This window comes from Strigops habroptila, chromosome W (genome assembly GCF_004027225.2).
Source record: "Strigops habroptila isolate Jane chromosome W, bStrHab1.2.pri, whole genome shotgun sequence".
Taxonomy (NCBI): Eukaryota; Metazoa; Chordata; class Aves; order Psittaciformes; family Psittacidae; genus Strigops; species Strigops habroptila.
Window position 1 is genome coordinate 19,367,753 of NC_044301.2, and position 21,515 is coordinate 19,389,267.

The window sequence follows — 21,515 nt, forward strand, 5'->3', positions numbered from 1 at the left end:
CACATTGTGTTTTGCTTTCTTTATTCATTGTTTGTTGCTTTACAGTACAGTGAGCAGGTGTTAAACCTGCTAAATAAGAATGCTTTTTATTAGTACTATATGTTGGTATATTTGTGAATTATGTGTACAACTAATTTTTATTTCTCTTTCTCAAACCTCCTTTGAAATTCAAGATCTCTTTTTTTTTTAGTTGATTTTTTTTTAATGTTGTAGTAGCAGAAGCCCATAGTGTTGTTGAGAGCTTTGTCCTTATTTCACAGATGCACTGGCAACTGTTTTTAATCTCCTTTCTGCTTTCCCATTACAGATGGTGATGATGACCCACAACTCCCCTGGGTGGCTTCATCTCCCTCCAGCAAAGATGTTGCATCACCCACTCAGATGATAGGAGATGGGTGTGATCTTGGCATCGGGGAGGAGGAAGGGGGGACTGGCCTGCCATATCCCTGTCAGTTTTGTGATAAGTCCTTCATTCGCCTGAGCTACCTTAAAAGGCATGAGCAGATCCACAGTGACAAACTACCTTTCAAATGCACCTACTGTAGCCGGCTTTTTAAGCACAAGAGAAGTAGGGATCGCCACATAAAGCTTCACACAGGGGATAAAAAGTACCATTGCCATGAATGTGAGGCTGCATTCTCTCGCAGTGACCACCTCAAAATTCACCTGAAAACCCACAGCTCCAGCAAACCATTCAAGTGTACTATGTGTAAACGTGGGTTTTCATCTACCAGCTCATTGCAGAGTCACATGCAAGCTCATAAAAAGAACAAGGAACATATGGTAAAGACTGAGAAAGAGGTGAAGAAGGATGATTTTATGTGTGATTACTGTGAAGAGACATTCAGTCAGACTGAAGATTTGGAGAAGCACGTAATGATACTCCACCCACAGCTTTCCGAGAAGGCAGATTTGCAGTGTATTCATTGCCCTGAAGTATTTGCAGATGAAAACTCGCTGCTCTCACACATTCATCAAGCCCATGCCAACAAAAAACACAAGTGCCCTATGTGTCCAGAGCAGTTTTCTTCAGTGGAGGATGTCTATTGCCACTTGGACAGCCACAGACAACCCAACTCCAGCAATCACAGCATCAGCCCTGACCCAGTCTTGGGGAGTGTGGCATCCATGAGCAGCGCAACACCCGACTCCAGTGCGTCAGTGGAAAGAGGTTCCACCCCAGATTTGACCTTAAAGCCTTTGAGAGGACAAAAGAAAATGAGGTCTGCAGACAGAGAGGAAGGCCAGAACTGGTCTAAAGTTACCTACAGCTGTCCGTACTGCTCGAAGTGTGACTTCAACAGCCTTGCTGTTCTGGAGATCCACCTGAAGACCATTCATGCAGACAAACCTCAGCAAAGCCACACATGCCAGATCTGCCTTGATTCCATACCTACACTGTACAACTTGAATGAACATGTGAGAAAAGTGCACAAACCCCATGCCTATCCCATGATGCAGTTTAGCAACATTTCTGCCTTTCACTGTAACTACTGCCTGGAGATGTTTGCAGATATCAACAGCTTACAAGAACACATCCGTATTACTCACTGTGGCCTAAACACAACCCCTCAAGATGGCAACAACGCTTTCTTCTGTAACCAGTGCTCCATGGGCTTTCTGACTGAAGCAACCTTGACTGAGCATATTCAGCAGACTCACTGCAATGTAGGAAATTCAAAATTGGATTCCCCTGTCATTCAGCCAACACAGTCTTTTATGGAAGTTTATTCATGCCCTTATTGCACAAACTCCCCCATTTTTGGCTCCATTCTGAAGCTTACAAAGCATATTAAAGAAAACCACAAGAACATTCCTCTGGCACACAGTAAGAAGTCTAAAGCAGAGCAGAGTCCAGTTTCTTCTGATGTTGAAGTCTCTTCCCCTAAAAGGCAATGGCTTTCTGCTAGCATAAATTCAGTGTCTAATGGTGAATACCCATGTAATCAGTGTGATCTAAAGTTCTCAAATTTTGAAAGTTTTCAAACCCATTTAAAGTTGCATTTGGAGTTGCTGTTGAGGAAACAGTCTTGCCCTCAGTGTAAAGAAGACTTTGATTCCCAGGAGTCTCTTCTGCAACATCTCACTGTGCATTACATGACAACTTCAACTCATTATGTATGTGAGAGCTGTGACAAACAGTTTTCTTTGGTGGATGATTTGCAGAAACATTTGTTGGACATGCATACTTTTGTGTTGTATCACTGCACCCTTTGCCAAGAAGTTTTTGATTCCAAGGTATCTATCCAAGTGCATCTGGCAGTCAAGCATAGCAATGAAAAGAAGATGTATCGTTGCACAGCTTGTAACTGGGATTTTAGGAAGGAGATGGATCTCCAGATCCATGTGAAGCATAGTCACCTGGGGAATCCGTCAAAGTCTCACAAATGCATCTTCTGTGGTGAGACCTTTAGCACAGAGGTAGAGCTGCAGTGTCACATCACAACCCACAGCAAAAAATACAATTGCAAGTTTTGTAGCAAAGCTTTCCATGCCATCATCTTGCTTGAAAAGCACTTGCGGGAAAAACATTGTGGTTTTGATGCTAGCATGGAGAATGGTACAGCTAATGGCATGACCCCAACTAATAAGACAGAAGGGGTAGATATCCAGAACATGTTAATGAAGAATCCAGATACTTCCAACAGTCATGAAGCCAGTGAGGATGATGTAGATGCTTCTGAGCCCATGTATGGCTGTGACATTTGTGGGGCTGCCTACACTATGGAGGTCCTTTTGCAGAACCATCGTTTGAGAGACCATAACATCAAGCCTGGGGAGGATGACTGTTCTAGGAAGAAAGCAGAATTCATCAAAGGTAGCCACAAGTGTAATATCTGCTCAAGGACTTTTTTCTCAGAAAATGGCCTGAGAGAACACATGCAGACCCATCGAGGCCCAGCCAAGCACTACATGTGCCCCATCTGTGGGGAACGCTTCCCATCACTCCTGACCCTGACAGAGCACAAAGTCACTCACAGCAAGAGTTTGGATACAGGGACATGTCGGATCTGCAAAATGCCGCTGCAGAGCGAGGAGGAATTTATCGAGCACTGCCAGATGCATCCAGATCTCAGAAACTCCCTCACTGGGTTTCGCTGTGTTGTCTGCATGCAGACAGTCACCTCTACCCTTGAGCTGAAAATTCATGGGACATTCCATATGCAGAAATTGGCAGGAAACTCTGCAACCTCATCTCCCAACAGCCAGGCCTTGCAAAAACTCTACAAATGTGCATTGTGCTTGAAGGAGTTCCAGAATAAGCAGGACTTGGTAAAGTTGGATGTGAATGGCCTTCCCTATGGCCTGTGTGCTGGATGCATGACCAGGAGCACTAATGGACAGTCTTCAGGCTTGACTCCACAGGAGGTGAACGAGAGACCGTGTGGCAGTCTGAGGTGTCCAGAGTGTAGTGTCAAATTTGAAAGTGCTGAAGACCTAGAGAGCCACATTCAGGTTGACCATCAAAACCTGATGCCTGAGACTAGTGGCCAAAGGAAAGGTGCCCAGACATCTCCTGTTCCCAGAGTAAGTACAGCTGAACTTTAAAATGTCTGAGGGATAAAATGTAGACCTTCAATGAGACTGAGAACTGATTTGTTGTAATTCTTTTTTAAACTGTCACTTTATAAAATTACTAGTGCTACTAAAAAACCCAACAAAACAGGAGGAAAAGTAGAGTAAGGCATATAGAAAAATTAGATGTTGTTCAGCCTTGAAGGTTCCTTGATTCCTAGTGTCAGTGAACCAGATTTTTTACCATAAAACTGCCCTAGATTTACCAACAGAGAGATGAGACACTTGAACGGTGGGGATTGAGTTTGTCCATGAATTCTGCTGCTGCTGAACTAGCAGATCTGGAAAAGCTAGGACATTTCCATGAAAAAAGGAGATGCTGAGTACCCAAACCAGAAGAAAATCTGACCTGTCATACTTAAGGAACGAGAGTTGAGTTCCTACCAGTGAACTAAACATGAGCAGAAGGATAAAGGAACTTTGAAGGAAAAATTTAGTGAATTCCACCCTACCCCCCAAATTCTCACTAAAACAAATTTCTATGCTAACAAGCTTGTTCTTATGGATGTCTGTCAGAGTGAACATTGTGAGGCTATTGGATGTCTGTCAGAGTGAACATTGTGAGGCTATTGGATGTCTGTGTGCATACATGTGTGCTTGTATGTGTGTGTGGATGATTTTAAAAGTGATTTTAAAAGGATCTGCTTCATGGCCCTCTGGTAAGATAGCAGTTTTCTTAGCATATCTGGAAATTGTTGTCTAATGCAGGTTACATCTAAGTGTGCTCTCCTTCAATGTTTGCAGATAGCCTGCTTTCCCATTTCTTAGCTTACAAGATACTTGGAAACATGCAGATTCAAGAAAGGTTTCAGAAGCCTACTCAGGAGATTAATATAATTTGTAGTTTATAGTCTTTTAAAATTGTTGACATTCTGGTTCAAGAATGGGCCAAGTCAGTCCTTCCTCTGTCAGGAACAGATGGAATGAGTATATTTTGGAAATCTTCTTGGGAGATCAACAGCAGACACATCTGAGTATTGATATCATCTGACATTTTTAATTAAACATGATGGGGTGAGATTTTCAAAAGTATCTGAGGAAATTAGGCACCCACCTCCTAATGAATAATTCCAGCCATAGATGCCTGTTTATGCCAATCTGATAATTAAAGCACCCACAAACACATCTCACTGCATTAAAAGAACCTGAAAATACCATTCAACTAGAACACTGGAGGTTCAGTAAATAAGAGAAGACCCTAAGTACAGCCTGAGGACACAGACTGAGATGCCTGCACTAGAGCTGGTACAGGCTGTGCGTGTCTCCAGCAGGACTTGTTAGCTCTGGCTCAGCACTGGGGCATGCGAGGCAGCAGCGTCCGGCAGAGCTGGGCTGTGTGCGGCCAGCTCGGAGCATGGCACTGCCTGCACCAGCACCCGCTGGCATCAATGCCCTGTTCCAGGCTTCTGAGTGAATCCCCCAGAAAGTTTAATTTCTTGGTTTTTTGCTTTTTTAGTAAAACAACTGCATATTGTTCCCTCTGTGTGTGGTGAATGTATGAGTAAGCCTCCAGACACACACACCTAATTCTGCAGAAGAATGAGGAATGGAAATATCCCTCCTTTGGTGTGATACCTCTTGAGAATTCGGCTGGGGCTCTGGCTAGGTCATTCTCCTTCCTCCTCCTCAGGCCTTTATTTCCTTCTAAATTCTTTAAAGCACCTCCGTTCTCTTAGGTAAGACTAATTCTTACTTCATAGCCTAAAGTATTACCTTTTCTTTCCTATTGACTATCAGAAGCAGAATATGTTGCCATTTTCTGCTCTTATTTCTTGCTTTAACTCTTTCTTTTCAGTGACAGCTTCCATACTTGTTCTCTCAAGGGAGAATTTTAAGTTCTTCAATAAGGTAAATGCCTTGAATTTCATCCCATGAGGGAAGGTCTTAGTTCCTTTGTAGAAGATAATGAAAAATCAGCATTTGTGATGATGGCAAATGGTACCTTCAACAGGTGTCTATGGCCTACATATATGCTGATGTCAGAGACCTTTATGGTATACATCCCAGGAATAGATATATTGTTGTTAGGAATAATTCATTATAGGTACAAGACCTGAATTCTGATATCAGTTCACATGGAAACTATTGGTGTTTCACTCAGGTTTCTCAAGGCAATGACTGCCCTTTGTGTCTGCCTAGCACAGGAGTTTTCAAAGAATTACACTGTCTTTTAAATGGTAGTAAATCTCTCTATTTCAGGAATAGCATTTACTTTACTTCATTGGCTTCATAGCAAAGCTAAGCAAGTTGAACACAATCTCTCTCTCTTGTCATCTTGTTAGCATGCTGCGCACAGGTAAAATACCATTTTACTGGAGCAATCTTAAGTGCACAATGCATGTAGAGTAATCTGCAGATGTCCAGAGAAAAAAAGCTGCTTCCCTCCAGTTCATGAGCACTTCTACATTTCTTTTTTAAACACCTTATTGATTTTTCTTTCTTAAACAGAAAAGCCATTGAAGACAAGGTACAGTCAGAAAGTATAGGGAGATTAGATTTTAAGTAGTGGGTATATATTTCAGAGTAAATAAGAATAGGCAGAATGAAATCCAAGCAAATGGAAAAGATGATGATGTACAAAATCCATAACTTCTTTCAGTGTCAGAAATCGCTCCACCAGCAGTTACACTTCTTAAATTGAAGAAATGAGCATGGAAGCATAAAGGAATTTCAGGGGAAAAAAATGAAAGAAAGGAAGAAAATAAATATTAGCTCTTGATGAATAAAAAATTAAAATATTTGGGAAGGGAAAAAGAGCAGGAGAAAAAGAACAATTCCTGTTTACTGTATGTATTAAAGTTTGTGTATATACGCACATGGATATAGCACCACGAAGGGAGTATGAATATTTTGTTATTTTTAATTTTTTTACTATTGAACTTTTGGATGTTTTGTTCTGAAAATCAGATAGAAACAGCTAGATGGGGATCGAAAAGCACTCATAATTGCTTGTAAGTTTGGGGTTTTTGTGGGGTTTTTTTATCCATAAGAATGAAAGAAAGCACATAACCCTTGAAAATGCTGCTGTATTCTGTCTTCTTCAGTTACATTTTAATATAGCAAACAACCAGGAATAAATATCTTTGAATTGATCACGTTTGTTTCTAGGACTTCTAACTAGGATCCAATCATGGTGGTCAACAAGATAGATTTCCAGACGGAGAAAGTTTTTGCCTTGTGTACATGGCAACATCTGCATTGGGGGATTTGTTATTAGGAGATTTTAAGTCAAGTCAATGGTCTTCCATAAGGAACATCACTAAGAGGAATAAATAAAGTACACCTTAGTAGTAAAAGGTTGATCTAACATCAATTTGTGTTTGATTCTTATAGTTTTACATGAGCTATTCTGTTTGGATAGGACTGAAAGAATTTTTTTAGATGAGCATCACAAGTGGATGTACCATTCCAGTATCTGACACATGCATAGCTCAAGACCTTTCTAATTCTATCATGATGGCATAAGAGGTAATGCTTTCATGTTTTTCTGAACATATTTCTGTGTGTAGGAGCTTCAGTTTTGAATACATTTATTAATTCCTTTTAACATGTCTTGAGAAACATTAGTTGTTTAGTATTGAGATTTCTCATTGCCTCTTGTAATACTGGAAACAGTCATGTTTCAAGCTGTTCTTTCTCTTACACAGATTTATCCTTATTTTGTACCATAGTTATTGTGAACAATGCTTGTTTAACATTGACAATGGTAAATGCTTAGTCTTCCATTAAATTTCTATATCTTGAATGGTGTTACATTTTTAGCCCACCTAGATTATTTGGACTGAAGAAGCAAAGGAGCTGGCATAGAAAGTTGGAAGAATGAACCCTATTGTGCTCCTTTACTCAGTTCCTTTTCTCCTGCACACTTTCTTGGACTCAATTCCTTCTCTTTGTTCTCCCCTGCACCCCTTCTCTTCCCTTGTAAATCTACTTGAATGGAGGAATATTTTCTTTGTATAACAGGAAACCATTTCCAGATTTAAAGGAGGACAGTCTGGAAAACCCATGGGAACAACAGTTACTTTAGAAAAGAAACCAGAACCCTCTGTTGTTATTACTACTATTTTGTGCCAAGACTAGAATTAAATATCTTGACTTAATGGAGATCGAACTCTCAGCTGAACACCTGCTCATCTGGTCTCTTGTCACCTAGATGCCATCATCCAGACTCTGTTAGCTCCTCAGAGTCTGGGCACCTTTGTTGTCACCACTTGTGAAGATAGATAGAACTTCAAAAAGAGCTAACTGACCCATTAATAATGTCTGTGAAGCCATGATATCCACAAAAACAATAGTAGAAGATCTTATTTGGTACCACAAATAACACAACCTTGTATTCAAACTAGCGCTCCCCATTTACAGAGAACAGAAGTCTAGTTTTGTGACATTCTTTTAAAAAAAATTATTAATGAGCCAAAAAATCAGCTCTTCCATCTCTTGCATATACATTTGGGTGCTAATCTAGCTGTAGCTATTTTGTGGCCTGTATAAGGCCATTTATTAACCTCACTCCATATCAAGCAGGGTACCCTGTCACAAGACCCATCACCTCATTTAAGCTACTCTTGTGCGTGCATGTATCTCAGCTGAGGCTGAAGATAATGCTAAGAGGAAGTCTGAAATCTGCCATCCTCTCTGAGGGGTGGTCACGCCAAGCAGAGTGTTTTATAAGTTTGTGAAATGGTGTGGAGGAGTTTGCGCTGGGTCTGTGGGTAAACAAAGACATCCTGTCTCCAGATCTGTTAGCAAGTAGTTTTCAGAAGCACCGAAATCAATAAAAAAATTGAATCATTTGTCTGTGTTTAATATAACTTTAAAGGTTTGAAATAGAGTTGACCTGAAATATTGTCCTTTTTAGCTAGTTACTTATGGAACCCTCATAACAGAGGTAAGTGTTGAACAAGGCACAGAATTTAGTCAGCTTTGAAGTTTTAAAGAGGAAAGTTTCAAGTTTTAAATGTGACCACATGAATCCTTCACTGCCCAAATCCTGGTTTTCTCCTCCAAGGTTTTTTGTGTTTTGTTTTGTTTTTAAAGTTAGGAGCCCTCAGCATGTGTATGCCAGAGTGTTTGAGAGGACATGTGTACATGTGTGTGGTGCGCTTGTCTACCAGAAGAGACTCCCAAGAAAGAGTGCTGCAGAAATCCAGCTGCTTTTCCATTAGCAGCCTTGATTTCCGAATGGACTCCAGGAGGATACTTTCTTGAGCTGCCTAGGGACAACTAGCCAGTCCAAACTATTTCCTTTTATATGGTTGGCTGTGTCAGGTTTCGGCCAATGGAGTGCAGCCTTCTTCCTATTATCATGTTAATCACCCATTGTTATTTTAGCCTGGACTGGTGCATTTGTTATTATGGTATTACAGCATGTTCATTAACCTCCAGCAGGCTAACTTGTTGCTACTGATGACATGGGAAGTAGTAAAGAAGCTCTTGGCAGCACCTAATTTGTTCTTTCCTCAGCAGGTGTTTGAGAAAATTGGATCCCATGCGCAGAGGGGGTGACAGCAACTCCTCTGTTTAACTCAAAACTTCTGACTTATTACTGCTGTCCTAAAAATGTGATTCTAAGGTGTGGGGTGGAGGCTGTAAGAAAAAATCAAGTGCGTCTAAAAATGCACAAAACCCACCTACAAAATATTTTCCTTCAAAAAAGTTAGGAGGGCGTTGTTTACCGAATTGGGTTTCTCAGTGCTAATGGCTTGGGATTCTCATCCATTCCTCGGCTAACTGAGCTTGTGGCCAGTGCACGGATATTTCACATATGCTCTGCTGCCATCCACACTGGCTGTAAGGATATGGACAGCATGCTCATGGCTGGTGGCAAGTGCTTCAGTAAGAGTTATTCTCTAGGAAGAAATAGGCACAAAAAGCCAAATTTTTCTAAATTGCATGTCAAAAGATGTCTATTTAGATAGCATATTCCCATGCAGTCAATGAGCATGCACATTAGACGAAAGCACTGTGCTCCTGCAGAGTTTCTGCAAGTATACAAAAAACCCACTTAGCTTTCATTTTTTATTTTTTTCCTAACTTGGATGTCTAACTTGTCAACATGCATTTTAATTTCTAGAAATGATTTCTTTGATTTTTTCCTGTCATGTTGCACAAGTACAAACACCACTGTCAATCTGAGTGCAAACCCTATTTTCCCTATTTGAATAAATGGTTCATATAATTGCCTCTTCACAGTGTCTCCTGCCTTCTGCAGCTAAGCCTCCCTGGTATGACTCTGAGACAGAGAAAATGCACAACAGATTGTGCTAGGAAACAATTCCTTGTGGTAATGCAGTTTTTCCAGGATTTCTGATGGGAGACCATTGCAAAATATACTTTTTTCCTTTCACTTCCCCAGGTAACTATAGGTGTTTTGCCTACTGTATTTTGAGTTTAACTAAAGATGGAATTTTTTGAGAAAGTTGATCTTTTTCTGAAAACAGAGTTACCTTTCAATGTCTTTCATTTCACTCTACAGGAATTTTTACTGCAATGGGCTAAATGACATGAGCAATCTTATTATGGCTTAAGCACTCAATCAGAGTTTCAAGTACTATAACTTGAAATTTTTAAAGTTGAAATTAAAAATTCTCCTAAAGCAGGCTGTTAATTGGAGGTTGTATTTATGGTCCCAGAAAAGCCCAGCCCAACTTGGTGTCTCGTTGGGGATATATGAGCAGAAAAAGCCTCAGTGGAAGGAAGTTGAAGCATGTAACATGCTATATTCATGATCACACTTGCCTTATGCTACAGTGCAGTTTTCTCTAATGTCTTTTTGGTTATTAAACAGAAAAAGACCTATCAATGCATCAAGTGCCAGATGACCTTTGAGAATGAGAGAGAGATACAAATCCATGTCGCTAACCATATGATTGGTAAGACATTCTTTAAATTAGGCCACTCATTGGCTCCTTGTTTTTTGCTACTCTTTGAAATTCACTATTCTGATAACTTGTTCATATTCATGCTGTAATTTATTTTTTTATCTTTCAAGGAAAATTATTTTGATGTAATGATTCTTCACTTCAAAGCTTTTTAAATATGTGGTTATAAAAGTGTTACTGCTGAGCTTTTTTCCTTATCCTTTTGAGTCCTCATGTAGCATTTTCATTTATATTAAAAACAAACCTTTGAAAGTATATTCCGTTTGATAGCATAAATTTCTCTGTCCATGTAAAAAGTACTTGCCAGTTGTCAACCACTTAGGAGCAATTATGTTTCAATTTTGTATGTCATGACATTGAATAGATTTAACTGCTAGCATTTTCCAAGCTAAGTGAGGTGAATTCCTGAGGAACATTGTCAAAACAAAACACTTATAGAGTTATTTCAGTGGAGTTTTTTTTCTTCTTTTTCCAAAAACTCTGGGCTTCAGAAAGTTCAACTTTTCAGACATACAAGTGTTTTTAAAAATCAGTGCTTGCTGCCTTCTACTATGGTCCTGTCACAAGAGTTTGTAGTGTAGTGTTATTGTAATCTGATGGGTTGTATTTCTGCTGCAGCTATTTGTTTGCTTTTCTGATGAACACAAAGAAATGTTTTTCCTGTCTGTACAGATGTTATAAATATATGCATTGTCCCAAGAGGTCAGTTTATTTTGATGCATAGACCACAAAGGAGTTACTTACACATGCCGCTGTAGGCATATGTTGGACGAGATCCTTCAAGGACCCTACAGCGCACTCTGTGCGTCTCATATGATCACATGCAGCATTTACCTCCCATAAGCATAATGGTTTTCCTTCAACAATTTTACATTTAGGAAACTATTCTCCTGTCAATGCATGTATGTAACTCCTATTATCTTTGACGTGAATTATGCATAAATGCCAGAGAGAGAGAAATATGGACTGCCACAGTCTTCACACTCCCACCCCAAAATGAAAAGTCACAACAATTTTCATCTGAGAGCCAGGCAGGAGTTTGAAGTCAATGTCAAGCAGGTTAAGGTGAAGAAATCTAAAAATGTTTGCTTTTGTAGCAGGTGTTAATGTAATATCTCATTTGCAAGCTTGAAGAGTGAGATCCTTGTTAATTCACAGAATCATAGAATCACAGAATAGTTAGGGTTGGAAAGGACATTAAGATCATCTAGTTCCAACCCCCCTGCCATGGGCAGGGATGCCTCACCCTAAACCATATCACCCAAGGCTCTGTCCAACCTGGCCTTGAACACCGCCAGGGATGGAGCATTTACCATTTCTTTGGGCAACCTGTTTCAGTGCCTCACCACCCTCACAGTAAAGAACTTCTTCCTTATATCTAACCTGAACTTCCTCTGTTTTAGTTTGAAGCCATTACCCCTTGTCCTATTGCTACAGTCCCTGATGAAGAGTCCCTCCCCAGCAGCCTTGTAGGCCCCCTTCAGATACTGGAAGGCTGCTATGAGGTCTCCACACAGCTTCTCTTCTCCAGGCTGAATAGCCCCAACTTTCTCAGCCTGTCTTCATATGGGAGGTGCTCCAGCCCCTTTAGCATCCTCATGGCCCTCCTCTGGACTTGCTCCAACAGCTCCATGTCCTTCTTATGCTGAGTACACCAGAACTGTACACAGTACTCCAAGTGGGGTCTCACAAGAGCAGAGTAGAGGGGCAGGATCACCTCCTTTGACCTGCTGGTCACCCTCCTTTTGATGCAGCTCAGGATATGGTTGGCTTTCTGGGCTCTGAGCGCACACTGCCGGCTCATGTTAAGCTTCTCATCAACCAACACCCCCAAGTCCTTCTCCCCAGGGCTGCTCTGAATCACTTCTCCACCCAACCTGTAGCTGTGCCTGGGATTGACCCAACTCAAGTGTAGGACTTTGCACTTGGCTTGGTTGAACTTCATGAGGTTGGCATTGGCCCACCTCACAAGTGATTTCATGTAGCTCCCACTTAGATTTTTATTTTTTTTTTAGGAAGCCTGAAAGAAAGAAGTCCTTAGGCAAGCTTAGTACTTGCTTCAACTTCATTTATGATACAGTAGCTAATAAATGATTTTTAAATACAAAGGTTGTGAGGTGCCAAGTTAAGGTTCTGCTTGATTCAAGAGGGGAATTCTTTTTCCTTTTGAAAACATACAATTTCTTCATTTTCCAGTAACTGATGTGTGAAGTTTATTTATGTATATCCCCAAATTAGTTCTGTCTAGAAGAATACACGATGACATTACAAGGTTCACTATTAGAACCATCTAACCAATTTTCCATTGGAAAACAACAGTGGTAGAAGGCATAGGCGGCTGACAAAAGTGTGGTGCTGCTGTTTGTGAAAACCATACCTATTGTTTCCTTGGAGCTGTACATAAGTTATTAAACATATTTGGAAGGACTCTCTATAAATACAAAGTTACATATAGACTCAGTTGCCTAGACCTGGAACATTGTATATACCAGGACATGGTGAGAAAATACATGATTATTCCATTGTGGTGTCAAGTCTTTGTGTCTCTTTGCTGAGATATGGACTGAGAACGTTCATTAAGTTCAAGTCATCACTATTTTACAGTGCAGTTTAGAGAAAGAGTGAAGTATAGAAAGCTTTAATATGGAGCCAAGCTTCCTCCCACTATGGTCATCTCAGTGCACAAGGCACTTAGGCCCCCTCTCCTTCAGGACATATGATTTCTTCCAAAAAGGTGTTGCCAGTGAGTCTGCTGATGGTATTTGTTCTTTATTGGGGAATACTGAAGGTGAAAGGAGAGGCTAGATATCACCATTTCTCCAGCGAGAAATGCTGTGCAGATTTTCTGGTGATAATTTGCATAGTGCTGAGCCAGTAAGAGTAAGAAGAGTGATGGACTGCCTCTTGGGCTTGCTCCTGTGCCCTTTGTTCTAAGCCTGAGAGCCTTGATCCCTTACTCAGGCCATAGGAGAGATGGGCACGTGCCTCCTCACCGCTCAGGCTGGTTTCTCACTTATAAAATAAGGGGTGCAAGAGTTTCCATTCTCGGTGTTAGACCAAGCCTAGCCAGATGGGCAGCAAGAGAAAGAAGTTAATATAGCTGTTTCTACAGCCCAGGTCTGTGTCACAGGGGTTATTAATGTTATCATTGTCAATTTAAGATCTACATATGAGGATTTGTTTGTTCTGCAGGAGCACTGAGATCCCAGGGTGAAAATATGAGTTTTTTGGGGGTAAGGGGGGAGCTTGACCTCAGAGTGTGTCTCCCCAGGAGCTTAAGGTTGGACTCATCTCAATGAACTTGTATCTGTCTAAAATTAAGGTGTCTGGTTTAATATAGTTATTGAGATGCTGTTTGGGGAAAATGAATGATTAATACCAATCTAAGATAAGAATTTGAGGAGGATAAGCATTTCCAGGGAGAGATTTTTATCTCTCTTTTTAATTTGAAGTGAGTCGAGACAATGAAGTTAGCCTTGACATGTAATTTTTAGGTAAAATCCCCTTGGCTTTGATAATCCAAGACCTCTCAGCAGCACTTTCTTCTCATACTTTGAGAAATAGAAAATCAATAGTTGAGATATCCTAAGCACTTGCTTATGGTTTTATTCTGCTCAAGCGACTGTCAACAAAGGAATCCCTGCTCTATAGCAGCAACACCTCTCAAGTATCAGTGTTTGTAATATTATTAAAGAATTCAATTATTTCTTACTTCATAATCTTAAAAAGTGCAACCAGTTAAGTTGGCTGTGCCTCTCTCTTCAACCTCTTGGCTCCTCCGTCTGAAGTCAGAGACCCTGCTCATAATTCATGGAGATAGGGGGTTTATTTTTTCGAAGCAGTATGCAGGGAATTTCCAGTGCTACTCCTACACACCGCTTTGAAAAATTACCCTTCTGCACTCTAGCCCTTCATATCCTGTGCACAAACACAGAGGCACATTGGGCCCTGCGCAGGGTCCCTGGGGAAGGAGCAGGCTGGATACATCCCCAGAGGAGGTAAATGGTAGATGTTTTGTTTCATTTTACACCGGGGCCTGTAGGAGGGCTCTAAGCAGCAGAACAGACCTCCTCAGCTGCGGCTAGCCAAGAATGGATCTGTCTAGAAATGTTTTCAGCTGGGGAATGTGGGGTGTTCAGGGTGGAAGTTTTAGAGAGCAGAGGTCTTTGAAACATTGCACTGATTTGGGCTCCTTTGAAACATTTCCATGCCCACATTTTCAGGCATTGGGGAGTCCACATGGGACTATATCAAAAACTTTCAGTAGTTCTTGCTGCCTCTGTACTTGCTTACCTCCTGTTGCGCTGACCTGGCAATGTTTAAAGCTTCTCTCCCTTATCTCCCCACCTACCACTGCCTCTGATTTGCAGTCTCTATTAGATGCAGAGAAGGATGGGTACACAGCCGTGGGCTCTACGGGGGGCACTGAGCAGCCATGGCAGCAGCCAGAAGCATGGAAATCTGCCAGTGCAGTGACTGGGGGAGTCTCCATTACGGGGCCACCACTGAGTCCCCACAGCACGTGAGTGGTGGCTGCCCTGGGGAAAAGGCCCCAGCACTCGCCTGTCCTGTGCTGCCAAGGGAGACCCCACTCAAAACCATGCACAGGATTTGGCCCAGGGTTTTCCTATTGGATTTTTTACAGCTGTGCTGTTCCCAAAGCCAGGCTGGGTGCCCTAATTAATTTTTTTCAGGGTGCACAAATTTCCACAGATGTGTTGCTCTCCATGAAGGTCAGGCCACCCAGTACCATGGGAAAGTGCATTCGGATCCATGCTGGGGCTCTTGGCTGTTTGGGTAAGGGATGTGGCCACAGCAGTACTTCTCTCTGTCTTGGTTAGATGGGGGATGTTTCCTATTTAATGTCCAAAAAAGATGAACAACTGTCCCCACCCTTCTTTCTCCCTTTCTCTAAGAAAGTCTCCTGGCAAATGTGCATGGGGAAACTTGACTGTGGTGCAGTTAGCGCTGGAACAGGGGAAATAATGATTCCTGGTCATGCTCTAACAAACACTGGGATAGCTGCAGGACCTTCCTGCCTCTGGCTCCAGAGGGGTGTAAGGGTTTGTGGGCTCACGAGAGGTTGTCCAACTCCTCGGAGCTCAGCAGAGCCCTTCTCTGGTGCCGCTCCTGTCCTTACATGTGCAATTGTCAGTGCTCCCAGTCAAAATTCACATCTGAATGCTGGTGAGCAGCGAGGGAGGGAGGGGGGTGCAGCCTGGAGGTGTTGTGGTATATGCATGAGGCCCTGTTTGTGCTTTGAGAGCCACTGGGGACAAAAGGGAGTGCTGGAGGGAAAAGTTCCAGAAGTCACATGGAAATTGTTCAGTCGTCTGGTTCTTGGACTGCTGTCTGGATAAATACCTCCATGTTTGATGTGATGGGGATGACCAAGTTAGTTAAACACTGTGTTTGGAGGAACAGGGGGAATTTTCTGAGTACTGCCCTAAGCCATGGTATATCATATATTGTATGTAGCATAGGGCCCCAAGTACCTGAATTACCTTTCCTGCCCTTGGAGATCAAGTTTCAAGTTCAGCATTAAAAACAAAGAGAAGGAATAACATCCGTCTGTTCTGCTGACAGACAGGGTATGCCACAAAGTGACCACACACTAGCTGTATAATATGCAGTGTTTATTAAACAAGCACACTAAAGCCAATAAGCACACTAAAGCAAGCACACTAATGTGAATTAGGTAAATATATATATAGCGAATAAGCACAATAAAGCAAATCAGAGATATAGGTATATAAGTAAAGTACCGAAGAAAGTTAGCAATGCATTAAATCATTACTGTATAGAGAGAACAGAGATTAAGAAATACATCACCAATTACCACTGAATCATAATCCAGGCCCACACTTCCAGCTGGGAAGCCCCGTTGCAGCTGATGCCAGGAGTCTCAGGTAAGTGGGAAAATTCCTACGTGGTGCGTCCACCCATAGGTGAGGTTTCTCTCATGGCCACAAGAGGGCCCCGCTTTTATACCCTTATCAAACCAACTGGCTTTATGCCAGATCTCTAATCAGTTACTCGTGGGACCACGCAGTTTCTCATGATCTCACCGTTGTTCACTCTGAGAGCTTTGGCCAGGCACCCCAGTGCAGCCAAGTATGAAGGTCATAGAACAGCTGCGCACCTATGTTTTCCTGTCTCTTTCTGACAAACAGTCACGATGAACATAAACATATATACTCTACCAAATACACTGTGGCAAACAACATCCTTTGTTGTGTCTCTCAGTCATGAGAGGGAATCAACTTCTAGCTAGGTTACCATCCATTACACCATCTACAGTTACATTTCTTTCAGATGCATACAAGTATTCTAAGCAAAAAATGACCTACTGGGTTTGGGTTTTTGTTGACATTTAAAAATAACATAATATTTAAAAATAACAAAAGTTTGCTGCTCCATAAGAGGTCAAACTGCAATAATAGCCACAGAAATAATTTTCTAAAAAGCAGCAATTTAGAAAGCTGATTTTATGTTTGAAAGAATTAGCAGTTGATACCAAGCTCAATCACTGATATGAAAACAGCACAGTGGTGAAGGGGTTGAGATAGTATTCAAAATCAAATATAAACTAATACATTCCCAGTTATGGTTTTCTCTTCTGTTTAAAAATGGAATCAAACAATTTTATCTTTTTACTTAGGAACTCATAGTTTTCATAAATTCAGATCTTAACAAAATTGCTAGTTCATATATTATATAAATAAAAATTTGGACTCATTTTGGATGGTCTTGGACTCCTGCCTGTCACAGTAGATTCTAAGTGCATGTGTATGTGAAAAGGATGTAGGTTAGGATCATTTTGCGGAACTGACTTTTATACATGCAGAAATACTAGCCCTGGGCATCTCTGGTGGGGATGTGAAGCATTTCTGATACTCAGCCTGATCTTGTGAAGCATTTTGTTCCTTGTTCTCATTGATTTGGGAGCTGAGGACAGCTAATGCTTCTCAGAATCTCTCTTATAATACAACATCTTTTCTATGAAATAAATGTAGTCAATATTGGAAGAATGGCAGCTTTAATTCTTGTAAAATTCCTATTTTCCTGTGTTTACCAGAGTACTTGAGTTGATTTAAAAGTTTAGGGCTGCTATTTGGTAAATACATTCCCTGCCATTAAGATACCATCATGATATTGTCTCCTGAGACAAAACTGTTTAATTCTTGAGGGAAATCTTCAGACCTAAGTGCTAGTGTTAGTTAAAGAATATACATAGTAGCGATGATGATGACATTTTAAAGCACTATCTTGGTAATGGCTTTCAGTCATTAGGGCAAATAAAAATGTGCCAGATATTGTTTTTGAAGCATTAGATGCAAATTATCAACAGGAACATATTTCTGGACTCAACAGCTGAATGTGTGAATTATGGACACATTAGGAATCATAGAATCATAGAATAGTTAGGGTTGGAAAGGACATTAAGATCATCCAGTTCCAACCCCCCTGCCATGGGCAGGGACACCTCACACTAAACCATGTTGCCCAAGGCTCTGTCCAACCTGGCCTTGAACACCGCCAGGGATGGAGCATTCACAAATTCCTTGGGCAACCCATTCCAGTGCCACACCACCCTCACAGTAAAGAACTGCTTCCTTATATCTAATATAAACTTCCCCTGTTTAAGTTTGAACCCATTACCCTTGTCCTACCACTACAGTCCCTAAGGAAGAGTCCCTCCCCAGCATCCTTATACGCCCCCTTCAGATACTGGAAGGCTGCTATGAGGTCTCCATGCAGCCTTCTCTTCTCCAGGCTGAACAGCCCCAACTCTCTCAGCCTGTCTTCATACGGGAGGTGCTCCAGCCCCCTTATCATCCTCGTGGCCTTCCTCTGGACTTCCTCCAACAGCTCCATGTCCTTTTTATGTTGAGGACACCAGAACTGTATGCAGTACTCCAAGTGAGGTCTCACAAGAGCAGAGTAGAGGGGCAGGATCACCTCCTTTGACCTACTGGTCACGCTTCTTTTGGTGCAGCCCAGGACACGGTTGGCTTTCTGGGCTGTGAGTGCACACTGCCGGCTCATGTCAAGCTTCTCATCAACCAATACCCCCAAGTCCTTCTCCCCAGGGCTGCTCTGAATCTCTTCTCTGCCCAACCTGTAGCTGTGCCTGGGATTGCCCCCACCCAGGTGTAGGACCTTGCACTTGGCTTGGTTGAACTTCATGAGGTTGGCACTGGCCCACCTCACAAGCGTGTCAAGGTCCCTCTGGATGGCATCCCTTCCCTCCAGCATATCAACCGAACCACACAGCTTGGTGTTGTCAGCAAACTTGCTGAGGGCTCACTCAATCCCACTGTCCACATTGCCGACAAAGATGTTGAACAAGTTCGGTCCCAACACCGATCCCTGAGGGACACCACTCGTTACTGTTTTCCAACTGGACATTGAGCTGTTGACCACAACTCTTTGCATGCTGCCATCCAGCCAGTTCTTTATCCACTGAGTGGTCCATCTATCAAATTGATGTCTCTCCAATTTAGAGACAAGGATGTTGTGCGGGACAGTGTCGAACGCTTTGTACAAGTCCAGGTAGATGACATCAAGTGCTCTGCCCCTATCCATCAGTTCTGTAGCCCCATGATAGAAGGCCACCAAATTGGTCAGGCAGGATTTCCCCTTAGTAAAGCCATGTTGGCTGTCACCAACCACCTCGTTGTTTTTCATGTGCCTTAGCATGCTTTCCAGGAGAATCTGCTCCAAGATTTTGCCAGGCACAGAGGTGAGACTGACTGGTCTGTAGTTCCCTGGGTCTTCCACCTTCCCCTTCTTGAAAATGGGGGTTATATTACCCTTTTTCCAGTCATGAGGACCTTCACCTGACTGCCATGATTTTTCAAATATGATGGACAGTGGCTTAGCAACTTCATTCGCCAGCTCCTTCAGGACCCCCGGATGGATTTCATCAGGTCCCATGGACTTGTGCATGTTCAGGTCTAGAACTCAAAAATATTTTTTTAACTTTGATGCTTGTAAAGCGTATTCCAAGTAATTGCTCTTTTTATGCAGAAATGAAGGTACAACCTTCATATATTTACCCGGCACTTGCTTCAATATCCACTTCTATGTGGACTTGCCTTAATTAAAAATATGTACTAAATTTTCATTTGGCTGGCTATTGTGAAAGACTAATTTTACAGAAAAAAAGCTAAGTGTATTTATTTTAATAGATGAACAACATACATGATGTTTCCACATGCATGAGAGCCTTAATCCCGCCGTGTGCGAGTGCCACAGGCTGGCCAGAGCCCTGCTGGTGCTGCTGCAGGAGATTTTGCCCAAGTGGACCTTGCTTCTGGCTCATGCTTTTGGGATGAGGGATTTGCTTATGCCAATAGTTCCTCATGTTATTTTGTCCAACTCTAAGCCCTGGGTTTCTATTTTTTGTGTTAATTATTTTTAGCATTAATCACTTGTGCAGGTAGTTAAATAACATAGTAATGAGTAGAGTTTTTAAAAGGCTAGAAATGTTTTCATTTCAAAGCCACACTTTTTAACAGTGTAGTCACATTGAAAGCCAAATTGCCATTGCTAACAGACATAAGAAGCTCCCTTTAATATAAACAATATTGTCCCTTAATATAATTTGTTACTTAATTGGTTTCTTACTTTGAAATTTGTTTCATAACACTGACCCTTCTTTTCTAAGGCTGGAAAATTCATTACCCCAAATCTTAATAATTTTATCCAGTCATAGTGTGAAGCTGTGGCCTCATGTAACTGCTATCTATGCATATTTGTTCATACAAATTACTCTGTTTCATGAGAATGTATTTTGTTTTGCTTGTTTATCTACCAGAAAAGAAATAACGTTTCCCTGAGTGCATTCATTCACATATTCATTCTGCATTTTTCATTTCATTTACAACTTGGTAATAGCAGTTCGGTTTTCACTGACATTTTTATAGCTGCTATGACAAGATTCCTATTTTGCATAATACATGCATAATCGGCTATGATCACAGTTTTACATTGCTTTCATTCTTTGTTAACTGTGTTAAGATTCCTTACAGCCTCCAAACTCAATTTTCATATGCAGTTGTGATTAAATCTATGTCGTGGTTTAAGCCCAGCCAGCAACTCAGAACCACACAGCCGCTCGCTCACTCGCTCCCTTCTTCCCCCCTGCTCCCGGAGAGGTGGGGAGGAGAAATGAAAGAATGTAAATCCTATGGGTTGAGACAAGAACAGTCCAGTAACTAAGGTACCATACAAAACTACTACTACTACCACCAATAATAATAATGATAAGGGAAATAACAAGGGGAGAGAATACAATTGCTCACCACCCACCAACCAATACTCAGCCCGACACAAGCAGCAATCTGGGCCTCCTGGGTAACTCCCCCAGTTTCTATACTGGGCATGATGTGCTGTGGTATGGAATACCCCTTTGGCCAGTTTGGGTCAGGTGTCCCGTCTCTGCTTCCTCCTGGCTTCCTGTGCCCCTCCTCCCTGGCAGAGCATGAGACTGAGAAAGTCCTCGGTCGGAGTAAACATTACTTAGCAACAACTAAAAACTTTGGTGTGTTATCAGCACTGTTCCCAGACTAAACTCGAAAACACAGCACTGCACCAGCTACTAAGAAGGAGAAAAATGACTGCTACAGCTGAACCCAGGACAACCTGTTTAAACATTTTCCTGGTAGTTTCATATTTATTTATAAAGGGAGCAGTTGATAAAAGACCTTTTCTGCAATCAAAGTGTGATGTCTCTTCAAAGTTCTCATTAGCAAGAGATATTTCAGTTGCTCCAGCCAATGAGTCGGCTTCATTTGCAACTCAGCTCAGATGCCTCTATACAAATGCCCATAGTATGGGGAACAAACAAGAGGAATTAGATATGTGTGCACAGCTACAGGGATATGATATCATTGGCATCACAGAAACATGGTGGGATGGCTCCTATGACTGGAGTGTTGGAATGGAAGGTTACAGGCTCTTTAGAAAAGACAGGCCAGGCAGATGGGGAGGGGGAGTAGCTATTTATGTCAGTGATAGGCTGGAAAGTATGGAACTCTGTCTGAGGACAGG

General features: G+C 41.7%; 1 protein-coding gene across 2 annotated transcripts in view; it reads left to right on the forward strand.

Annotated features, from left to right (window-relative positions):
* Positions 1-21,515, forward strand: part of LOC115619077 (zinc finger protein 423-like) — a 310,682-nt gene that overhangs the window by 188,582 nt on the left and 100,585 nt on the right. Inside the window, exons 3-4 of one of the 2 annotated variants that reach the window (XM_030511106.1) lie at positions 308-3,528; positions 10,364-10,448. In XM_030511106.1, the coding sequence (XP_030366966.1) occupies positions 308-3,528; positions 10,364-10,448 (3,306 nt within the window). Of the gene's footprint in view, positions 1-307; positions 3,533-10,363; positions 10,449-21,515 lie in introns of those variants that run through there. The other variant, XM_030511107.1, reaches the window with a different exon arrangement.